Below are 23,399 nucleotides of genomic sequence, written 5' to 3'. Positions count from 1 at the left end.
TTGGCCGGTTATACTGTTCACGCTTCTATCCCTTGCACTGTCCTCCGAAGCATTTGTCCTCTAGTGCATCTTGACAAAGCGCCTGCACAAAATTAACAGGCGTGCAAAGCCTGGAGGAGCAACATTGATCTGCCTATAATTTGTTTGTGGAGTGATCAGAACGGGGTTGAGGTGATTTCAATTTCGGAGCCCAAGTCGCAGGGCTGGCTTTTTGTCAGGCAATTAGTTCCGCTGGCTGGGCCAGCGCGCCCTGACGCAGCGCCGCGGGGAACCGGGCACATGGGAGCGCGGAGCCTGTGTTGCTTCCTCCAGTGTTCTCCTGTCGCTGTGGTTCATGTTGGGTAAAATTCCCTTCTGCGCGCCAGGTTCTGTGACTTTGCTGAGCATAGTTCTGTGGGGAAGTGCTCTGGAGAGGGAGTTGGAGGAGGATAAGCAGGGAGGAAATCCTAACAGTAGTTAATACTTCTAGGTTGTCTGGCAATGAGTTAAGCTCACAGTCCCGGAGCCCTGCGATGGATCGGCCCACAGAGGGAGGCCCCACCCACCCACCGCAGCCGCCAGCCAGGTAGCCTGCGCCTCCCTCTGCGGGGCTATCATGGGGCCATGGCCGCCCCGACCAATCGCATCCCACCAGCCTTGGCTGACCTGGGGCCAGTGTCTGTCATAGCGTGGTAGTCCAGATGGTCAATTTGCATATTATGCTTGTATCATTATAGATACTAACAACCTCAAATGATAGGTATTAGTATCCTCATTTTACTAATGATGAAATCAAGGGGCAAAGCGAGGTTAGTAATTAGCCAGTCACACTTTGAGAAGTGCAGTTGGGTTGCAACATGGATGCTCTCAATTCCTGAACTATGCTGCTTGCTCAGTCACGGCCTGGGCTTCGAGAAGGAACGGGTCTGGATGAAGAGACAAGACCATAGTAACCCCAACAATGCACTTCCACCCATGAGGGCAGGGACCGTGTCAGTATCCTCCAAACCCAACAGAACTGGACTCATTGAAGGTGCATCGTAGGCACATAAGAGGCACAACCATATTTGTTCAGTGACTGAACTACATGATCCCTTCTGACTCTCACAATGGCCATGAGAGGAAGCAAGGAAAGGTATTATTATCTTTATTTATGATGACTTTACCTGAATTGAAGGGAATATCTCACCTTCCCAAAGTGATTTAAACAGATTTCTGAGTTGTTGCAGTTTTAATTGTTGTGGTAACAACTTGCCTGTGAAGGCTGAAGTTCCCAGAAGCAGGGACCATTTCCTATACGTCCGTGTCCCGTAGTCACAGCGCAGAGAGGGGACACTCCTGGGATGACAGGGTTCTATCAGACAGCACTGCCCTAGGGGCGGGCAGAGGCCAGTGGTGGTCACCTAACATCACACCCTACTCCAGAGCTGGGAGTGGAACTTAAGAATCTTTGAATGGATAAATGGAAGTGTTTCTTAATATAGACTGAGCTAATGACAGTGATCAGTCATGGGCTGAATTAGTGCTTGCCAGGGTAGCTGACTCCATTTTTCAAAATGAATCGTCTAAAAGAGCAAAAACAACTCATTTCTTTAAACATGTCAAAATGCAGTTTTAAATGTCGTGCTAAGTAATGACAAGATGCTGGAGTGGTTTAGTCAGTGATTACTGTTGTTTGATAGTAATTTAGAAACAAAACAGGAACAACGTTTGTGCCAATATGGCATTTAAATAGTCAAAACCAACTCCACGTAGATTATGAATTAACTCACATGTATTAATAATATATTTCATTTATTTTGTATCATTTTTCATGAAGCTTAAAGTGTACCCTGGTGATTATTTTAGTTAATGTCATGGAATCTATCTATGTCAGGGGACTAGCATTGCCTTTTTAAAAAAAAAAAAATGACAGAGAAATGAAAAAATGTCAAGGTTTTCATTGACCATGATGCCCAGCCAGCAGGTGTGGAATCCCGAGTCTCCTCTGCTTGCCCAGGGATTGTCTCACCTACACTTTTGGGGACATTTGAATGAAAAAGAATAGCAAAAAATAAAAATAAAAATACCGGAAAGGCTTGGGTTCTTGCACTAAATTTCCCAGAAAGTGCAGATTATTTTAAATTACTACCTGCCCTAACCAGCTTCTTAAGGAAGAAATGCCTTTTATCAGTTTAGTAAGTTGGCTTTTGTAGAAACACAACAAAGGCTGTGTCACATTTAGCCTCTTTTGGCCTTTAACTAATCTCATCTATGAGACTGCCTGCCCTTAGCTAAGACTGATCTAATATAATTTGTGAAATGGACATGCAAAGGTGGTTGGGTCTTATTCTAAGGACAATGAGATGCCACTGGAGTATTTTACACAGGGGAGTAGAATGAACAAATTTATATATTAGAAAAGTCACTCTGCAAGGCACAAGAGGGATGAGAGAGCCAAGACTGGGAGTTAGAGTCTAATGTAAAGACTTTCATTAATCAGGGAAAGAGATGATCGGGCAGAGAATAGGTAACATATTAGGGAAGTGTATAGATTTGAAAAATATTAAGAAAGAGAAGCAACAAGACTTATGGTTTAGAAATGGGGGGTGAGGAAGGCAGAAGTTAAGGTTGATCCCTGCCTTGGGCAGCTAGTGATTGGTGGTACCATTAACCTAGACAAGGAACAAGGGAGAGGAAGGATGATAAATTCAACTGTATTCTGGAATCTAAAGTGAACAATGAGGCATCTAAGTGAGCTTGCAGAGGCATTTGGATAGTCTAATCTGAAGCTCAGGGGACCAATCTGGGCTGGAGATAAAGATTTTGAAGCTGCCACCACCACCTGAATGACATTTGATGCATGAAAGCAGATGAGGTCCCCAAGTGAAAATGTGGAGTGAGGTGCTAAGAAGGCCAATGATGAGATCAGCCTAGGAAGAGGAGCCCAGAGAAGCAACCAGTGAGAGAGGAAGAGAACTAGGAGATTATAGTGGGATCAAGGAGCAGAGACTATTTCAGGAAGAAAGGAATGGTCATCGTGTCAAATGCTCAGAGAGGACAATAAAGTGGGGGTTGAATGGTGTCAATATGGTTTTTCAAGAGAGAGGCCATTGGTGACTTTGGGGAGTGAACTTCCTGGGGAATGATGGGAGCAGGTGGGTTGCCGTGGGTTGAAGAGTGAATGGGAGTTGTAGAAGTGACAGCAAATATAAATGACTCTCAAAAACTTGGTGGTGAAGGACTTTTGAGATGGTTGGTAACAGATGTCGTCTCTATCACCACTGGGCCATTTTCAGATGTGTACCTCCTATTAGAGGTGTTTGTAACCTCCCTTATGCTCTGTACTACTGCAAGCATGTTGAACGTACAGATGGGGTCTTCTACAGCCTCACCGCTTCTTAGTTCCTACTGTAGGTCTTGCATGTAGAAAGAAAGTGCTCTGTTGATATTTTTACTTACTAGTACTTTCCAGCTTTCAAATTTAAGGCTCTTATTGGACTTAAATATATATATAAAGTGTGTGTTCTTTTCATGTGTTTGCCTCTTATGCAACTTTCTCTGATTAAAAAGTTCTCAATTCCATATGGGAAAAAGGTAATGACACAGATCCATAAAAATTTAATAGAATGGAATGTTGTGAATTGGGGAAAAATACCCCCCCCCCTCAAAAAAAGCCCCAGAAGAAATAGAACAAGGATGAATATGTTTTAATAAAAAAATTTATTATGATTATTTACACCTCCTTGATAAGCATATAAATGTAAACTTTTATTGTTGGCTTTATTTCACAGATGACTTATCCAAATTCAGAGTTAATACCATCACGTGAGTATACAGGTAGTGAGAAAATTTTACTATATTCACAGAATATACACACACGTGCATTCCAAGTGTGTCCCTCCTTAAGCCAGTGGCACAGCCACTGCCCCGTTGACCCTGCTTCTGCTTCGCAGGTGGACACCGGGCTCTGTGATGTCGTCCAGGTGCTCCTCGCTCTTCTTTTCCTTCAGGCTGTTGATGAATCTCAGGGTGATTTCATCCCACTCCTCCGGCAATAGCATCAGCAGGAATCCAATGCAGATGATGATGGTAGCAGCCAGGCGCACGACATTGAAGATCACCTCCTGCTTCAGGAGATCCACAGCTAAATAAGAAACATCAGGCCAGTCACTGTCGATGACTCTTTCTAAGCTTTCTTAAAAAGAAAAGGCCAAAGTTGGTGCTACTTCTAGAGATTTCCAAAGGTCTTCCTGGTTCTTTCAAGCTCATCTTTCCTTTCTTTTAATACCATCATCTGTGGCATTCCCTTCCTTTGCTTTCCATTCCTTCTCACTAAATCATACTTATCCTTCAAGGCCCCTATGATCTGATTTCATCACCTCTGCAGCTTTACTTCTTAGGATTTTCCCTCTGCGTCCCGTCATGCTTCTCCAAGTTTCATTGGCCCACTGAAGATTTTACAAATGAGCCAACCTGTTAATGTCTAGGTCTTTTGCACATGCTGTTCTTTTACAAATTTTCAATTGAGGTGAACTTCATGACATAAAATCGACCATTTTAAAGTGCATTTAGTGGAATTTAGTGCATGCATCATGTTGTACAACCATCACCTCTGCCTGCTTCCAAAGTATCTCCATCACTTGAAAATAAAACCTCATATTCATTAAGCAGCCCCCTAGTCCCAGCCTCCAGCCCCTGGCAACCACCAATCTACTCTTGGTTTCTATGGCTTTACCTATTCTGGATATTTCATATAAATGGAGTCACACTCTATGTGATCTTTTGTGTCTGGCTTCTTTCACTTAGCATGATGTTTTTGAGGTTTATCCGTGTTGTGTCATGTATTCATACTTTCTCCCTTTTAATGGCTGAATAATATCCCATTGTACGTATCATGATTTGTTCATCCATTCACTTGTTGATGGACATTTAGGTGTTTCCACGTTGGACCATTGTGAATAATACTGCTATTTACATTCATGTACAATGATATTTTTGAGTCCCTGTTTTCAATTTGGGGGTAGGTACCTAATAGTGGAATTGTTGGTCATACACATGCTGTTCTTTTTCCATGGAATGCCCTTCCCTTCCTCATATCTACTTCATCCAGCTAACCCCCTTCCCCATTAGATCTCCCTGGTTAGGTTTTTTGCAGGAAGCCTTCTTGGTTGCCTCTCCGGTCAGAGCATTCAATACATGCCTCTGTCAAAGCAATTCTCTCTACATTGTATTTACTCAATTCCTTTTGTCTCCCTCTGTTAATACATAGTCTGAAATCAGGGACGATGCCTTATTCAGGATGTATCACCAGTGTTATCAGAGTTCCTGGCTATCCTAAGTGCTCAGAAATCATTTATTGAATGAATGAACACATGGATGAATGAATAAACTTTTTTGACAACTCCAATCCTCCTTAGTATTCCTTTCCTCTGATTATCTTATAGTCCTTGGAGTCTATTACACAATTTGACATTTAATCATAAATTACTTTGTAGAGTTCTAAGTTATTTCATGCATGGAAGTATTATTTTCCAAATGCAGGCATACGCTTCTTAAGGGAACAATAATATCACTTTCCTGTTTCTTCTACAATCCTGATCACATAGTAAGTGCTCAAGAAACATTTCTTTTTATTGTCCTGAGACAAAGAAGATGGCTACCCAAGGCTTGGAATCATAGAATTTTAAAGTTAGAAGGACTGTAGAGTCATCCAGATAACCTACTTCCAATACTTGTTCCACTGAAAGATTTCATCAGAAAGATTATCCTGGAAAAAAATAGCTTTTCCTCTTGTCCCTGAAGTGAATCAAATTGGTTTTTCCTATATCTATACGAGAGAGCCATCTGCTGTGCCCGCGGGAGAAGCTTCCCCAGCTCCCCATGGATGGTCTGATGGGGAGCCAACACCCTGTGCATTTCCTACACTTCCGTTAGTGACGTTTACTTGAGAGTCCTATGCTGGGATGCCTTTTGTTTCCATAGGATTTCCTCTAAAAATACCACAGAATAGGTTGTCAGGGAGATTACATGAAACTCAAATGATACATTTGGTATTTAATTCTAAAAGCACCACCAAGTAAAGGCAGTGTTTGTAGCTGCAAATTATAAATCTGCTGCAGAGTTATTCTGTTGTCTGCCACCTTCATATTTAAAAACATCTTCCCAGGCAAGGGACATAATTCACAATTGCTCAAAGAAACAACTCAGGGTGTAAAACAAACACAAGCAGGAGACTTACTGTGCGCATGTCAAATCGTACCAGTACCTGCATTTCCAGGAACGCTGAGCAGTGTCCCAATGGAGATTAGGATCGGGTATGTCAGCACCACGCCGACATTCACCAGGATGTTGAAGACTGTAAAATAAAGGAGGATATTGAGAATATTGGAGGATAAAGGAGAGTTGATGTGCTTGGTGCTTTCCTTCTTAACATAAAAAAAATCCATGTCAATGCCTTTTAAACTGTCTGCACCTTTGGTCAATTAATCCCCTGATGTTGGAGGTAGATGCCTGGGTATCTCTCCTGAAGTAGTCTTATTCTTTTCTCCTCCTCTGCCACTCTGGTTGCCTGAGCTCTTGCCAATTGGCTGACAAAGGGTGTATGGAGCAAATGCAAAGTGGTCAATTGATCAATTCACTATGCTGTCATACTGCACCCAGTGGAGTGTGACGACCTCGCTGCTTGGGGGAGGACCACAGGGTGCAGTATGCGTACCGGACAGGTGGTACCCAGCCCGAGCAGGCTTGCTCAGGAGCATGTCCAGGGCTACACGTTGGAGGAGGGCTACTTTGCAGCAAGCTGGAGATCATGTGCACACAGATGGGGCCACAAGTCAGTGAAATTTCGATTGTTCCCAGTTAGACTGGTTTTGGCAGGAAATCATCTAGGTACTTTTCATTAGGATGTTTCATCTCATGGAAACACTCCTATTGATTTCTACTGAAATTAGCAGAGGTTATGACAGGTCATAACCACGTATTTTTGGCCTTCAAAAGTGGAATTCAAAGGACCAACAATTAGTATCTGATTATTCTCTTGTTGCGTTTCCTGTCTTGCTTAAGACCTTCCCTTAGGGGCCTGGGCCAGAGTAGAAAAAGAAGACCCCGTGCCTATGGGGAAAGAAAATAAGGGCATTTTTTTCCTTCTAAGTATTATAGTGCTGCTTCAGATTATGCTTCCGATGATGTCACCTTGATAAAGAAAATCAAGTGAGGGTTGGCAGATGTCCTGCAGGCCAAGTCTTGTGGGTAAATGTGGAGTGGACAGAGGGGGCTATCTTAGGTGGTCTGAGGAGAGAGGAGCAGAATGAAAACAATTTGATTCTGAGTAAAGAGCCTGAGTCATGGGGGTGGGGGTGGATGTGTTCGACTGCTTGGCCAGAGAAGAGCAGGCTTATTATTTTTCAGTTTCCTCTAATATCGAGCTACAGCAGGAGCACAGCCTGAAAGTAGGAGCCCCTAGTTGCTCAGGTGAAGCCGAAACTCATATAGGGAATTGGGAGAAAGAATATTAAAAAGAGTCTGGGTGACTTTTTCTTGGTCATTGACTAGGTGCAGCCTACTTGGCTGAGCCACCAAGCCCAGTTCTGCCTTCTTGCCCTGCTTTGTGAGGGTTTGCTATCTCAAATTCATTCTCTATACACAGCTAGAGTGGGCTGTGTAAGCTGCAGATGTGAGGCTGTCATCTCCCTGCTGAGAGATTAGTAAATGGATTTTAAATTCAACCTGTTCCACCTGGCTTCCCAGGTCCTCCATACCCCACTTCCCTCCTGAATGTCCTCTCCTTCTTTCCTTCCCCTCCTCTTCCTTCTTTCCTTCCTTCCTTCCTTCCTTCCCTCCTTCTTTCCTTCCTTCTTTCCTTCCTTCCTTCCTTCCTTCCTTCCTTCCTTCCTTCCTTCCTTCCCTCCTTCCTTCCTTCCTTCCTTCCTTCCTTCCTTCCTTCCTTCCTTCTTTCCTTCCTTCCTTCCATCCTTCCTTCCTTCCCTCTTTCCTTCCTTCCTTCTTTCCTTCCTTCCTTCCTTCCATCCTTCCTTCCTTCTTTCCCTCCTCCCTCCCTCCCTCCCTTCCTTCCTTCCTTCCTTCCTTCCTTCCTTCCCTCCCTCCCTCCCTCCCTCCCTCCCTCCCTCCCTCCTTCCTTCCTTCCATCCTTCCTTCCTTCCTTCCTTCCTTCCTTCCTTCCTTCCTTCCTTCTTTCCTTCCTTCCTTCTTTTCCTTCCTTCCTTCCTTCCTTCCTTCCTTCCTTCCTTCCTTCCTTCCCTCCCTCCCTCCCTCCCTCCCTCCCTCCCTCCCTCCTTCCTTCCTTCCTTCCTTCCTTCCCTCCCTCCCTCCCTCCCTCCCTCCCTCCTTCCTTCCTTCCTTTCTTCCTTCTTTCCTTCTTCCTCATTCTGCCTGCACCAGGTGCTCCAGACATTTTGAACCACTTCAGGTTCCTTGAATGAGAGTGGCCCCCTCTCCCTTGCCTGACACAGCGTAGCACACTTGGAGCACAGTAACATTATACAGTGCATCATGAAGCATGACGAGGCTGCTTGAAGACCAGTGGTGATCAGAGTGGCCTGGGCCTCCGGCTCACACTGTAACCCCTAGGAGGCACACCAGTTGGAGAGCTCCGATCTAATCAAGCGATAGCCCGAAAAGAACCTTCTAAACATTCAATAACATGAACCAGCCCTAGGCAAGTTTGGGAAACAGAGGACAGAGGTATCCAAGGGAATAAATTAATATGATAACTTAACTATCCAAGGGAAGGTCGAGGGGCATAGGGCATGGAAGGCAGAGCCTGGGGTCGCTTACCCAGCCACATCCCGGCCATCCCACAGAGACAGCCCCAGGGCAGGGCTGCGAAGGAGGACCAGTGCTCCACCTTGGTGAAATACAGGATGACGGGCGTGAAGGAGATGAAGACTAAATTGAAGAAACCCAACGTGGAGACAAAGTGTGCCGCTTCGCCAAAGTTGGCACTTCCGAGAAACATCTTAAACATAACCTGGAATGGGAAGGAAACTCTTAAGCCACACTGTCCGAAGTCTGGCTGCATCAGTAAGGCAAGGTCTGCTCATCTGCCCAGGGAACTGACTGGCCCAGTGTTTATCCTCCATATCTTACCTGCCATCTTCTTATCTCCTTAATTCCTTATCTCAACAATGACATCTAAGGCGTTATTGAGATAAGGAATGAAAACGCTCTATAGCCTTCAGATGAAGCAGCAAAAGCCATAAAACAAATTCCTTGTGGGGTTGGAAACTGCTGGGATACTGCACTCTGTGTTATGCACACGATCAGTGATGGGTATAGGATGAATAATAAACCAAAGCAGAGAAACCCTGAGAAATCTTCTCGATTGAAATGCCGTCAATTCTTCCCTTCCAGCCTGGGATCCATTTCACTCTTATTTTGACAGATACTGAAAATTATATTGGACAGAGAGAGCCTGTCATTATGTGCTGAGAGAAATAATAATGATGCCTTGGATTTACAAGTACTTTTCTCTCAGAGCTTAAAATATTTTCACAAACACTGTGTTTATTCTCCAGATTAACAATTCTTTTTTTTTTTTTCTGGGTTCTAAATCTGTTTACAGAGAAAGATGGGCAGGAGGCATGAATGGTCAACCTAAAGTCAAACATCCGGCTGGGGGATGGGGGCGGTGGCGGTAGTGCGTGGGAGGGAGCCAGGACTCTAGTCCATAATTCTTGGCTTTTTAACCCCTCTGCTTCCCTTATTAACCCTCAAACAGTGGAGAATGGAGCAGATCTTTTCTAAGGTGCACATATAATTTTGTGCATGTCAGCCAATATTACCACTCCCTGAATGAAGCCATCTGAAACACTCAGGAGAATGCCAGATATTGCTTTTAATTTTAATCGAATTTTTTCTTTTTTTTTCTTTCGAGAGACGAAGTCAAGAGACCTTGATCACGTGCTAGTCTTTGGTCACATCAGACACCTCAGTGGAGTCTCAGTTGGGGGCAGGTTAGACACTAATGGCGATTGAGTGAACACTTGTCAAGTTTGTCACACAGAATCAGTAGGCCAAAAAATGTCAGTATGGAAATAGACTCAGTGTCCTCTGTGCTGCAGGGCTGGTGAATAATCAGAACAGGCATCCAGGAGAGTTGCAAAGGGCATTTTCTGCCTTTCAGAGAGAATTTTCTCACTGACACACCAAGAGAGATGAAAGTGCAATAGTCCTTTAGCTACATCCAGAAAGTTGGCTCTGAAATGTGGAGCTTCGGGGAATAACCTTTGAGGTCTGCTCTCTTAGTCCTCACGTCTGAAGTTAAGGGCAATGGCTCTGAATAGAAGTTTCATTGATGACAGGCAGCTCCAGAGGAGAAAGAATGGCGAGGACTTAGTGCAGACCCAGAGTATCCTTCAGAGAGGAAAAGAGACTTTTCATTTGGCTAATAACATGAGCTTCTGTGGCACAGAGCTGATATGTAGGAAAAGGTAACCTCTCAAATGACAGTCTGTTTATTATTTTTAACACCTCAATTGGAGTTAAAATAATGGCCACTGGTAGCAATTAAAGAAACAGAGAGAGAAGAGAGGTCTTTCTCAGCCCCTACACACCTGGTTGATGATTTGGGAGGGCGGGGGCCATGGAGCAAGGGCTTTGGAGTTAACAGTTCAAGGTTTAACCTTGGCTCTATCATTTCCTGGTTGTATGACCTTGAGCAAGTTACTTAATGTTTCAAAGCCTTAGTTTCCTCATCTGTCATTCAAACAATATTAACACACCAAATGCAAAGAAATAAAATTTTTGATGACTCCATATTCCAGAGCAAGCAATTGAATACTTCATGGAAGTTGCTAAATGCATCCTCCAACCCAGTTCCTTCTTTGAAAAGGAGGAGAAGCACCTATGTCTCATAAGGGTGCATTAATACAGGTGAAATTTTCTGGCAAGTGCCCAGCATTAGCAAGTACTCAGTAAATGGCTTTTATCATGAAACCATCTTTACTTTTTCTAGTCAAGATTTTCTTTGTCCTTCCTTACTTTATTAAGTCTAAGCTACAAATCACAATAGACGACACACGTACCTTATATAATGCAGATGTGGAGGCTGAGCCCACTGCAAATGCCACTCCTATGATCGAGTCAGCATGGAAATTATCTGCATACGCCATCATGACAATGCCCGTAATTGCCATTATTGTGGCAACTATCTGTCGAATAGAATGCAAATAAATTAAAAAACAACTGATGACTCTATATCCTTGAGCAAGCAATTGAAGACTTCATAAAAGCTGCTAAATTGCTTTCTGAAACCCAATTACCTGTGTACATCTGTGTTCAATTGTAGAAGGGTCAGTATTAACAAGAAATCGGTATACTCATGAGACATCCAGGCAGAAAATGTAAAAGCTGCTCACATTCAAATCAAGGACTAATGATTTTATTGTAATTTTTTAGTTCAACTTCCTAGAGATTTATACTCATATTGGTGATATAAGGTCAATAGGAAATCAGTTCTATCTAATCTTTTCATCTATACTGTATTCTTTTTCTTCAAATATTTTAGCATACATTTTAATCAGCCCCTTGGATCAATGCATATTTCTGAATACCTCCACATAATGAGGATTTGATTAGGGAGATATATCAATGCAGCTTAGAGGCAACATATAGGGCAAGGGGAAAACAGAAGTAATTTCATAATCTTTATAATAAAGAGCTAATATGCTAATAGTTGTGACGCCCTCCCGTGTAACAACTGATCAGCAGGCGTGGGTGGGTGGGGACTTGCAGCATTGGGGGCTTGCGTCACACCATCACAATCCATCACCAGGAGGCCTGGGGCCCAGTGGAGGCCTCCACGCGGCAAGGCCTGGGGGTCCCACAGTTCCACGAGGCACAGAGGTGGGATCCCCGGCTCCGGCCTACCTCTTTGGGGCAATCCATCGAGGATCCCCAGATGGGTGGGTGGGGCCTACCTCTTTGGGGTGATGGATCACAGGGCTCCTGCACTGTGATAGGACACAGGCCAGGCTGGGGGACTTCCCCCTGCCCCGAGTGCATAAATTTCGTGCACTGGGCCACTAGTAGTTTATAAGGAGCAAGCTTACACTGTCACTTGGAATATCAAATGGAGGCCGGTTCTTCCTTTTGTTTTCATGGAAATCAAACCACAGAATGATAATTTTATTTAATTATTCTAGAGCAGTGATGGCGAACCTATGACATGCGTGTCAGAGGTGACATGGGAACTCATTTTTTTGGTTGATTTTTCTTTGTTAAATGGCATTTAAATATATAAAATAAATATCAAAAATATAAATCTTTGTTTTGCTATGGTTGCAAATATCAAAAAATTTCTATATGTGACACGGCACCAGAGTTAAGTTAGGGTTTTTCAAAATGCTGACATGCCAAGCTCAAAAGATTCACCATCACTATTCTAGAGTGTTAATTGCATAAAGTGAAATGTTCATAGTTTGATTGCAGGTATAATGGTTTACTATAAATTGATATGATGCTCGGTATATTTAAAACAGGAGTCTACCCCTTTGTGAAATGCTGGCTTGCCCTTGTTTCTTTAATTATCTTGAACTTGAGCAATTCAGGCATTTTAAGGGTAGTCTCACCAACTTTAAAACCAAGATGCAACTTTGTCAGAAATTTAAGTGTATGTGACGATTAATTTTGTCAATCTTCAGTTTTGAGTATTACCAAGTAAATCAATTTCTCTGTAGATAGCTTTTTCACATGTGATTAATGTGGGGTTTTTTTGCCCTTTCGAACATTGTTAGTGAATTCTTTATTACAACAAAATGTAGATCTTTAACATATAACTGCAGACTTGCTCAAGGCCAGCACGACGTATGTTAATGATGACACATATAATTTAGATGCTGCTGAAGCAATTCTTTTGTTAATGACCACCAAGAGCAAGCGCACAGTGGGTTTCAGACCCAGCTCCATACTAAAGCGTCCTTTATGAAAAACAGCAGGAGAACTTGAGAACAGACGCCGACGTGTCAGCAGTGAAAAACTGTCTTCATAAAGTGTTATCCGGGAGGCTGCTTGATGGGAGGTGTTTCTCTTGCTGGGTGAATATCATGTTCTCTGAAGCTTCCAGGCATGTGTTCTAGTTAGACTATGCCTCACACTATGGGGAATAGAATTTCACACACACACCATGAGGTGTCAAGGAAATTTTCTAAACAAGGAGCCATAGACTCATAAGTAAACATGAGGAGCGGGGTATCCAGACCTGGAAATTCTCTGAGGGCTATCATTTTCTTCGTTTTGCGGATTTACAGTTCAGCCAGGGATTTGCAAGGTTTCTTTGGGAAGTCTGATTTCAGAGAATGAAAAGGCTCTTTTGACTCTGGCGTCTTCCGATTTGCTTTGTGTTTAAATGATGTCCATGGGTTAAAGTGTTCAGGTGCACACACAGATCTCCCCGTAAGACTGAACTTGTAAGATAATAAATTTGAATTGATATTTGTGGGGGGTTTTTTGTTTTGTTTTGTTTTTGGCCAAGCATTCGCTCTATTTCTTGGTCAAATAAACAAAACAGGGTTAAAAGAACACAATGTTAATCCTAATGAACTTTAACATCATGTGCTGTTTCATATTTAAAATTACTAAAAGTATTCTATCATATATAATTCTGGGTCTAGGGAATTATGAAAGCAACCAGCCCAAACAAACAAACAAAAAGCACAAAACAAAATCACTGTCTAGAAAGGGATGAAAATAATACTGTTATCCCCAGGATCTGGGCCTGGTTGGAAACTATTCTTTTTCTGAGTCGTCCATTAGTAAAAATTCATATACATAATATTACTATTATAAATTTTTTCTCAAGGTAGAAATTAGATATGGACAAAGATTACATAATTTTTAGCAATTCAAAGTTAGAACCATGGTGAGCCTGTTTGAAACCTCCATTACATTTTATATTTAAGTGCTTGTGAAGATATTAGGCTGGGCCACTTAAATTGACATATCAATTACAGCGGTGTCTCTTTCAATTGCCTTCATGGAGAGAAGCATTTTTCACTTCAGGGGGTCAGACAACACTGTTAGTTAAGTTCTAAAACATGAAAATCTGAATATTTGAGATGTTAGAAAAATTCTTCTCTCTGGTATGAACAGCCATTTATAGATTAATCATTTATAGGTTATATAGGTTTCCTGGGGAGAAAGATAAGTTAAATTATTTTCCACATTTTAATTTAAATTCCACAACTATCCGATAGAATAAGTTCTCTATGGCCACGTTTTAAAAATTTTCCTATCTACACAGTTGGAACTAAGGGAAGGGATCTCGGCTAATCTAGAAAATGCAGGAGAGTGTTGGGTGGAAGTTGCTTTTGGAGCGTCGTTCGGGTGGTCCCAGAGTGTCACTGCTTGGCTCCATGGGTTCAACTCTTCAAACTTCCAGAGAACAAATAACACAAGCACAGATCTGTGTCACATGCATTTTCAGAATTAATCAGTCATTAAGGGAGGATTAATAGTTTGTTCTCAACAGAAAAACTCAGACGACTCTTCTTGGGCTCAGGACACTGGAAACGTGCCTGCAGGAAGCCAGTGCCTTAAATATTGTGTCAACAGTGCTCATATGTGCACAACCACACGGTGCAACACAGAAATGTACCCAAGCACTTGAGTGTGCACATGAAGGACTCTTGTGCTAAACTCGCACCACCTGCTGGGGCCACCCCCTTGGCTCCACAGACACTCGGCTCTCACAGCCTATTCTAGTTCCAGCCCATCACCAACCAGAGGGGTCCAACTAAGACGGAAATCCCACCACTACCATGACCTGAATCTGTTTGGCGTGAGAAGGTTAGTAACCAGTGACCATAAAACTGACAATGCCTCATTCTTAACTTTCTGACCTTCTCGGCCCTCTCACATCATGCTGAGCCCATTATCCCAGCAGGCCACATGAGCAACATCACCTCCGGAATGGTTACCTTCCTTTGCAGGTTCAATGCCCTCTGAGAGCCTCCGCATCAACTTGCAGGGCCAATTGGAGGGACCATGAGGCTGTTGGAGCCTGCTCCTGAAGCCCAAGAAGGCCAGAAGGCTATCATTTGGTGATTTCACTGTGCTGTAGACCACCCGTGACCCTGCATGAAAGGTAGCTTCTTCCACCTCTTAAAGAATTCATTTGTACAGACGAAGGCTAGAGAAGCATCTGGCTTTTGGCTGTTTTTGTTTTCTCGTATAGTCTTCCCCCCCCCCCCTCCCCATTTTGGCTCAGGCCCTCAAAAATCGCAAGGGTCTGGCCCTTTTCTGAATCTTCATGAGGATTTCCAGCCTCATTACATTCACTGTGTTTCCCCTTGATAAATGGTTTCCGGAATTATTATTTCCATAACAATTTCAGCCCTTCTAGGGTTCAGGGTACTAAGATGAACCTTTAATTGCTTCTATTTCTATTTGTAACCCCAACATCTTTCCTTAATTTACCTTGTGGTGAACTGTTCCTGAAGCTGGGTGGAGCATGGGGGAGGCCCAAGCTGACAGCAGCCTCTAAAGTGAAAGGCCTCAAAGCTGCCCTGCCAGCAGGGCTGTACTCAAGTTCAAGACTAACGGTCAGCAGCCGAAGGTGAGATGCACATCAATGGCTTGGCCAGTGAGACCTGCTCCAATGATTGTCCTATTTTCTCTGATTATATTTAGATAGAGTATTTTTAAGAAATCATGTCTATATGAAATCATAAAACATATTTACATGTTACATTTAGGTTCCATGAAAAGATCCATCTGTTTTATTCAGATCCAATGAAATTGGTCAGGATTTGAAGTGAGAAAAATGAAAGAGATGGGCAGTCCACTGTGTGTGTGACAGGTGGAAGGTGGATCCCTAGAATTGGTCAGACCCAAGGGGTGCAGAACCTACAACCAAGATTCCCACCCCCTACTCTCTGCCACACATACACATCTATTTTTATATGAATGAAATCCATCTGAAAATGATCTCAATGAGACCAAATGGAAAGAAGGAAAAGAAATGCCAGAAGGGAAGACTAAAGAGTGTGTGTGTGTGTGTGTGGGGGGGGGGGCGGTGTATAGAGTGGATCTATTGACTATACCTTGATGAAGGGGTTATGGATTCCTTCTGGAGATAAATCAGAGCCCCCACACTTCCTGTATTCATAAATAATTTTCCCCCCAAGAGGGGGTTGAAAAGGATGAGTCTTACTGTCCATCCTCAACTGCCTCCTTGAGGAACCATCAAAGCTCTGGACAGAGGATTCTGCACTAACCTGAATGGACAGCGACTGCATAAATGTCAACCAAAGACAAGATGGAAACGAAAGGTTATCTTGAATCATATCTAAATGCATGATATTGGCACAAATAAGCAGCAGCTCAGCTCCAGTGTCCTGATTTAGAGCGCGCTGGAGCCCAATTTTAATTCAGAGAAGTGCAGTTTAAGCAATGAGAGATTCACTCTCACTGACATACTCCAGTTGGTTCTTGGCGCATGCAAGAAAGGCTCCAAAGGAGCCACAGTTTGTATAGGGACCCAATTATAGCTAGAAAATATATGGGTGCCAAGCTAAAGGGACATGAATTCATCTCCTAAATCTGCTAAAAAAAGAAACCTGGGGTCTGCTGAACCATGTACCACCCATCAATTTTCTTCATATGTTCAAGAAAATTTTAAAAAAGAAAAGAACAAATTAAATGAATAATATGAAAAATAAGGGAAGGGCAAGATCTGAAAGAAAATATTTTAACTTTCTAGTGTGACATTTACTTTTCATTGGAGGGAAATAGATACCAGCAACAGAGAAGAAAAACCAACCCAGTGGCTTGTTTTCTTTAAGGAAAACCCTTTTTTATTAAGGTGGTTTCTCTGCCTCTCATGGATTAAAGAATGCTAGCTACCCAAGGAAAGATCTCGGAGATGGGAAACACCCATTTTCACCAAAGCTCAAGAACTGGATTCTCACCAATATCTTTGCAATTAAAAAACAATCTTTTAAAGAACTAGATTAATTCCCATGGGATGATCATATATCAGCTGTAAGCAACTATTTATGAGTTTCCTAACACACCAGAGTTTACCAGAAAATTGGTTGAAATGATTTCATAACAGAAAACTAAATGTATAACAGATTACCTTTCCATCTATCAGTCAATCAATAGTCCAAAGAAACAAACTAGTAAATTATTTATAATACAAAATTAGTTTCTATGTGAGCATTGATAATTCTGGCCAGCCATTGCTCCAGGTAAAGCCATCTTTACTGATATTACAACTTAAGGCATCCTTCATTCTGTTCATGGTGTTATTTGATATAAAGAAAACAGGCCATTTATTTCATCTTAAATGTAATCATTCTTGGGGTCAAGCAAATGGAATTATAATCCAAAAATGATTTGTTCCTAAACTACGGAAGCCTCAAGAATCAGTTAGAAATATTAATTTTAATCTGACGAGCCTTTAACTACTTAGAAAAAGAGAAGTCCAAGTGAGGTGGCACTTACAGGCTGTGCTTAGATTATTTATGGGCGGGGCTAATAAAAGCTGTGTTTATGCTGCCAGTATTCTGTTTGCCCCCCTTTAATTTCTCAAATGACCTAATTATGCATGTTCTCAATATGTCTTAGGAGGAAAAGAATTGCTGAGATTGTCAAAAGGCGAAATGCTGAATGCGTTCTGGTGCTTCTCCTATTCCCTGGCCTGATTCTGGGCATCATTAAAATTACACCTTGACAATCTTCTGAAACATAGCTCACACCCTTCCCAATGCTTCACGGTGAGAAGAGAAGCATTTCCTGTCATTTAACAAGAAAAGTATCTGACTTCTACCAGCATGCCTGACACTAATGCTTACCATTTTGCCATCTATGATGTCTTACTTTGTGTATATATTTATAACAATTACTTATGGACTCCTCAACATTTTTTCTATCAGGTCTTATTACTTACAGATGCTGTTTAGATTCCTGAGGCTACTGTAACAAATTACCACAAATTTGGTGACTAAAACCAACAGAAATGTATTCTTTGCCAGTTCTGGAGGTCAGAAGTTTAAATCCAGCAGAGCTATGCTCCCAGGGGTACCTCTAGGAGAGAATACATTCCTTGCCTCTTCCAGGTTCTGGTGGCTGCCCCAGTTTTCCTGGGCTTGTGCCACATCACTCCCAAATCTGTCTCTGTGGTCACATTGTCTCTTCCTCTTCTGCGTGTCTCTTCCGTGTGTGTCTCTCATAAGAATACTTGTTGGAGCCCTAACCAGTTTGGCTCAGTGGATAGAGCGTCGGCCTGCAGACTGAAAGGTCCCAGGTTCGATTCTGGTCAAGGGCATGAACCTTGGTTGCGGGCACATCCCCAGTACGAGGTGTACAGGAAGCAGCTGATCGATGTTTCTCTCTCATCGATGTTTCTAACTCCCTTCCTCTCTGTGAAAAAACAATAAAGTATATTTAAAAAAAAAATACTTGTTGGATTTAGGGGCCACTCAGATAATCCGGGATAATCTCCTCTTTGCAAGATCTTTAATTATGTCGGCAAAGACCATTTTCCCAAATTAGGTCATATTCACGGGTTCTTGGGATTAGGACATGGACCCCTTATTGGGCACCACCATTCAACCCATGACAGGTACCAGTTTTAAAATGGCAATGCTTTGTAGCCTCTAGGCCAGTGGTTCTCAACCTTCCTAATGCCGCGACCCTTTAATGCAGTTCCTCATGTTGAGGTGACCCCCAACCATAAAATTATTTTCGTTGTTACTTCATCACTGTAATTTTGCTACTGTTATGGATCGTAATGTAAATATCTGATAGGCAGGATGTATCTTCATTGTTCGCGACCCACAGGTTGAGAACTGCTGCAGGCAGATTTATCAAATCTGTGATTTAAATGTTACACAGCTGAGATTTTTTGTTTTTTCTTAAAAGACCTCAAGTAAACATTGACCCTTCTGATGCCTTGAACTTGCATCAGTAAGTTCCATAGTTAGATGCATTCATTCACTCTAATGCAATTGGTTTTCTCACTGGTCAATCTAATAGTCAATGTATTGACTTCCTTTTGGTATTCAGATGCTACTCTATTTCCCCCTCTTCTGACAAATTCTCATGGTTCATCCATGATGGAAGTAGAAAAGAGAAACATTTAATAAACATGAGTTCATTTCCTCTATCTTCAAATATCTTTTGAGCCCCTACTTTGTCCCCTGCACAGGGCATGTGACCTGTGCATAGAGCCCCATGATTAGAAGGGCCCCATTCTTGGTTTAATGGTCTGCTTGGTTTAATGGTTTAATCTTGAAATTATTCATACTTTTTAACAGGGGACCCTGCATTTTATTCCGCCTTGGGCCCCACAAACCACGTAGCTCCTCCTGAATGGAGCAGTGAGCAATATAAGGAAGGTCCCTGCTCTCAAGGACTTGTCAGGGTACCTGATGGTGAACAGCCAGCACCAGTGCTCCACGTATAAAACATGAAGCTTCCCTTTGGTGTCACATCTAAGATTAGCTGGTGGAATGTGTGGGTATATTCTAATGGCATCATGGGCTGATTCAGTTTCTCATCTTGTCTTCTGCCATAGCTTCCTATTTCTGTTCATGTCAATCTTTAGTCCTGAATTTCTGAGCAGCATCTCCAACGATACAACCAGAATTTGCTGATTGGCTATTTTTAAAAAGCTTTCAGGGTTATGGCGATCATAAGCTTTCTAATATAGATAGTAACTTCAGTATTCCAGGGCCCTGGAATCATTGCAACAAGAATAACATTTTGATTACAATCATGGACATCTCTTTCAGAGAACAATAATTAAGTGATGTTTATCTTCTGGGAAAAGGCTATTCATTTACACCTCTTTCTAAAGAATTATTTCCTCAATATTTCCATCATGGTGGCATGCTAGATTATATAAATGAGATCTGACTCCTTAAATTTGCATGTCTTTCAATCAATCTAATATAGACTAAGCATACAAAAACAGTTTTTTAAAATCCATGTTACTTTTGAAAGGAATAAAGTTGGAATTGAAGTGGTTGGTTGAAGTTTAATGCAGTTCAGTTAATTTGTACCAAGAAGTACAAGTTGTTGCTTTTAGTTCCATTTCTAGACTAGTCACACGGATATATGGCCTAGCACTGTGCCATCACCAGTGACTTTAACTACTGTCTGTTTATCTTGTCCACTTACACTAATATTAATTAACTCCATCTCTGGGGGAGAGAAACATGAGGAAGTTATCCCAACATATGCTGATTGGAAAAAACACACAACCAAATCATAATCTTTACTGTGGCTAATTTGCTCAGACCTTCTTTCCTAAGGACAGAAGGAGTAGATCATACCCTTAATTCTTTTTTTTAAAAAAAAAGAACCTATTTTCCATGTTTTAGTGCCTCCTGTTGAAATCAGCTGACTGCCCAATGGAAATCTCTTTATCCTTTCATGATGTTGCAACTGCCTGGGCATCCTAATCCATCTTCAAATCCCATTTTGTTCTCAGAACCAATAGGAAAGTTTTACAGAAACTCCATGAAACAGAGCAGCTCTCCTGATGCCAGGATTTACGACCACGGGCAGCCTCGCGCATTGAATCAAATGTGCCATTACCCTCACTCCCATGAACCTGTCTTTCAGCACGATCCACGACAGCAAGAAGACAAAGGCTTTGTTACAACAGAACAGAGCGGAGACATCCGTGGCTGTCAGCTTCTTTAAAGCCAGTAAGTACAGGTAGTTCGTCAAAGTCCACAGAATAGAAAAGGGAGCAGTCCTTTTAAGAAAGAGCTTCAGCGTCAGACCATCTTCCCCAAAAATCCGACTGCATTCCCTAGGAAAGAAAAAGAGGGGAATAGTCAGGTACCATTTGTGACATCTTGTGTTGACACCCATTTCCAGGCAAGAGCACAGAACATTCAGGACTCATTGGTCATCTGTGGGACATACTGAACCCAGTCCTGCCACCTACAGGCCACAAGGGTTCCACGCAAAAGAGCCCGCCTCTCCCAGGCACAGAGCCAGGCCTCTTCTATCTAGATGTGCGCTTGAGACCACTGGGCAGCCATTCTGCTGTTGCCCAAGAATCTCAGGGAAGCCCAGAGAAATAGAGAAATGTGTGGTTTCTGGGGTTATTAGCTACTGAAAAAGAAAAGGTTCTTTCCCAAGGGGAGAATGTGGCAGGACCCAGATGGCTGCTACTGCGTGAACAGGCTGCAACTCTCAGCCTCAATATCCTGCAAAGACACACATGGCTTGGGATTCTAGTATTTCTAAGACACTATGCCTCTTTCTAATATATCTGCCCAACTAGCTAATTTCTTTTTCTCTCCAGCATTTTAAACCAGAAAAAACATAAAACAACAAAGAAAGTCAAAACAAAACTCAACTCAACTTTACTATATACAAACATTTGGCTATTTAGGAGGAATCATCTGGATTCATTGTGCAAAAATAGTCACTTCAGTTAAAACTTTGATTTGTTTGATTTCTGACTAAATTGATTATTTAGCACAAGGGTCTATTTTAATAAGAGTGTTTAAGCCAGTAACGGACGTGATAGAATAACTGCTTATTTGACTATACACTGAAAACAGGCTTGCCACTGGGAGAATTCGGCTTTATTTTTTCTCTCAGTTGTTCATTCAGACATGTATTGGGCAACTATCACATGCCAGGCATTGTATTTTCAAGAGTAATATAAGAGTCTTGTTCAAAGCAACAGGTTATTGATGTTTACACATTTATAATGAAATATATATACATGGTTTCAGTTGGTACTACTGGTAGTACTAGTTTTTCTCCTGGCATTTTCTGAAGAGAAATAATTGTGCCTCAAAGTATTACAAACCAAAGTACTCCTTACCCATGTTAGTCTCATATGAATGAAGCAGGAGGACTTCATGGTGGGGGAAGTGACAAACTGGCGAGGCTCTAAGCACAGGGGTGTGGCCTTCAACATAAGTCTCATAGAAAATATTGCTGAGAATGCTGGGAATTGCAAACTAGAGATCCCAGGAAGGTTAAAAATGCAATTTGCACACATAGAAACTGTGTAGTGTCATGCGGGAGACCACTAAAGAGAAGAATTTTCATAAAACGGAAACACGATTCTCCAAAGGTAAACTTTACCTTGAAAGACACAAAACTTTAGTGAAGGGACTAAGTAACCCAAAGGCAAAGCCTTTGTAAAGGAAACACAAATGACATGTGCTCACACACACAGGAAAATAGATGGCCTCTCTCAAACCCTACAACCACAGAGACACAGAACAAGCAGCCGTTCCCACAGAACATCCTGGGCACACGGTTTGTATTCTGTATTTTCAAGGGATCTGCTCCCGGAGAGTCTGCCAGGGAGAGCTAGAGTTGAGAGTTGTAAGTTAATCTTAACATCTACAACTACTAAATGCCTTCAATATACACATTTATGGAGAACCACAACAAACCCATTTCTGATTAAAGAATGTCTTTTCTTATCACTGGCCCTAGCCAGTGATGGTTCCTCCTTCCCAGAGCCCACCACCAGGCTGGGTTGAGTGCCCTCAAGCAAAGACTTTGTATACAAGCAAGCGAACGTTAGACCCCTAGGGGGAAGACCAGCGGAGGCACATGGACAGGGAGACCCCCTCCCCCCCTAAGGAGACCACCCCCTTCCAAGCAAAGCACTGCTGTGGGAGGGCCCCCACCCTTGCCTGAAGAGACCGTTCTTTTCACCTGGCTCACCCTGTCCCCCAGCTATTGACTACCTAATCGTTCCACTCTTTTTCCCTTTTTCTCTCACTGCCGACCTTCTCTTCATTTGTCACTGCTGTTGCAGGAATAAAAAATGCTCTCCATTCAAACACCAGGTCACCCGTGTAGAACCTTCTGCTATTTAAGCATTAAGGTGCTAAGAAATGCAAAGACTATGCAAATCAAAACGACAATGAGGTACCATCTCACACCTGTCAGAATAGCTGTCATCAACAAATCTACAAACGACAAGTGCTGGCGAGGATGCAGAGAAAAAGGAACCCTTGTTCACTGCTGGTGGGAATGCAGACTGGTGCAGCCACTGGGAGAACAATATGGAGTTTCCTCCAAAAACTAAAAATGGAACTTCCATTTGACCCAGTGATCCCACTTCTAGGAATATATCCCAAGAAACCAGAAACACCAATCAGAAAGGATATATGCATCCCTATGTTCATAGTAGCACAATTTATAATAGCTAAGATTTGGAATGAGCCTAAGTGCCCATCAGCAGATGAATGGATTAAAAAACTGTGGTACATCTACACAATGGAATACTCTGCTGCTGTAAAAAGGAAGGAACTCCTACCATTTGCAACAGCATGGATGGAGCTGGAGAGCATTATGCTAAGCGAAATAAGTCAGTCAGAGAAAGATAAATATCACATGCTCTCACTCATTTGTGGATTATAATGAACAACATAAACCAATGAACAAAAATAGATGCAGAGACAGAGAAGCATCGATCAGATGAT

General features: G+C 42.3%; 1 protein-coding gene across 1 annotated transcript in view; it reads right to left on the bottom strand.

Annotated features, from left to right (window-relative positions):
• Window positions 1–3,670: 3,670 nt before the first annotated feature.
• SLC35F4 (solute carrier family 35 member F4) overlaps window positions 3,671–23,399 on the bottom strand; it is a 163,890-nt gene continuing 144,161 nt past the window's right edge. Inside the window, exons 4-8 of the mRNA XM_081113469.1 lie at window positions 20,524–20,743; window positions 11,004–11,129; window positions 8,755–8,947; window positions 6,227–6,316; window positions 3,671–4,105 (exon numbers count right to left, since the gene is read on the bottom strand). Of these exons, the coding sequence (XP_080969595.1) occupies window positions 3,864–4,105; window positions 6,227–6,316; window positions 8,755–8,947; window positions 11,004–11,129; window positions 20,524–20,743 (871 nt within the window). The 3' untranslated portion in view covers window positions 3,671–3,863. The remainder of the gene's footprint in view (window positions 4,106–6,226; window positions 6,317–8,754; window positions 8,948–11,003; window positions 11,130–20,523; window positions 20,744–23,399) is intronic.

The sequence above is a fragment of the Myotis nattereri genome (genome assembly GCF_964212035.1).
Source record: "Myotis nattereri genome assembly, chromosome: 1".
In the NCBI taxonomy this organism is placed as follows: Eukaryota; Metazoa; Chordata; class Mammalia; order Chiroptera; family Vespertilionidae; genus Myotis; species Myotis nattereri.
The sequence above is the reverse complement of the archived record's forward strand: the minus strand, read 5'-3'. Positions and strand labels throughout refer to the sequence as shown.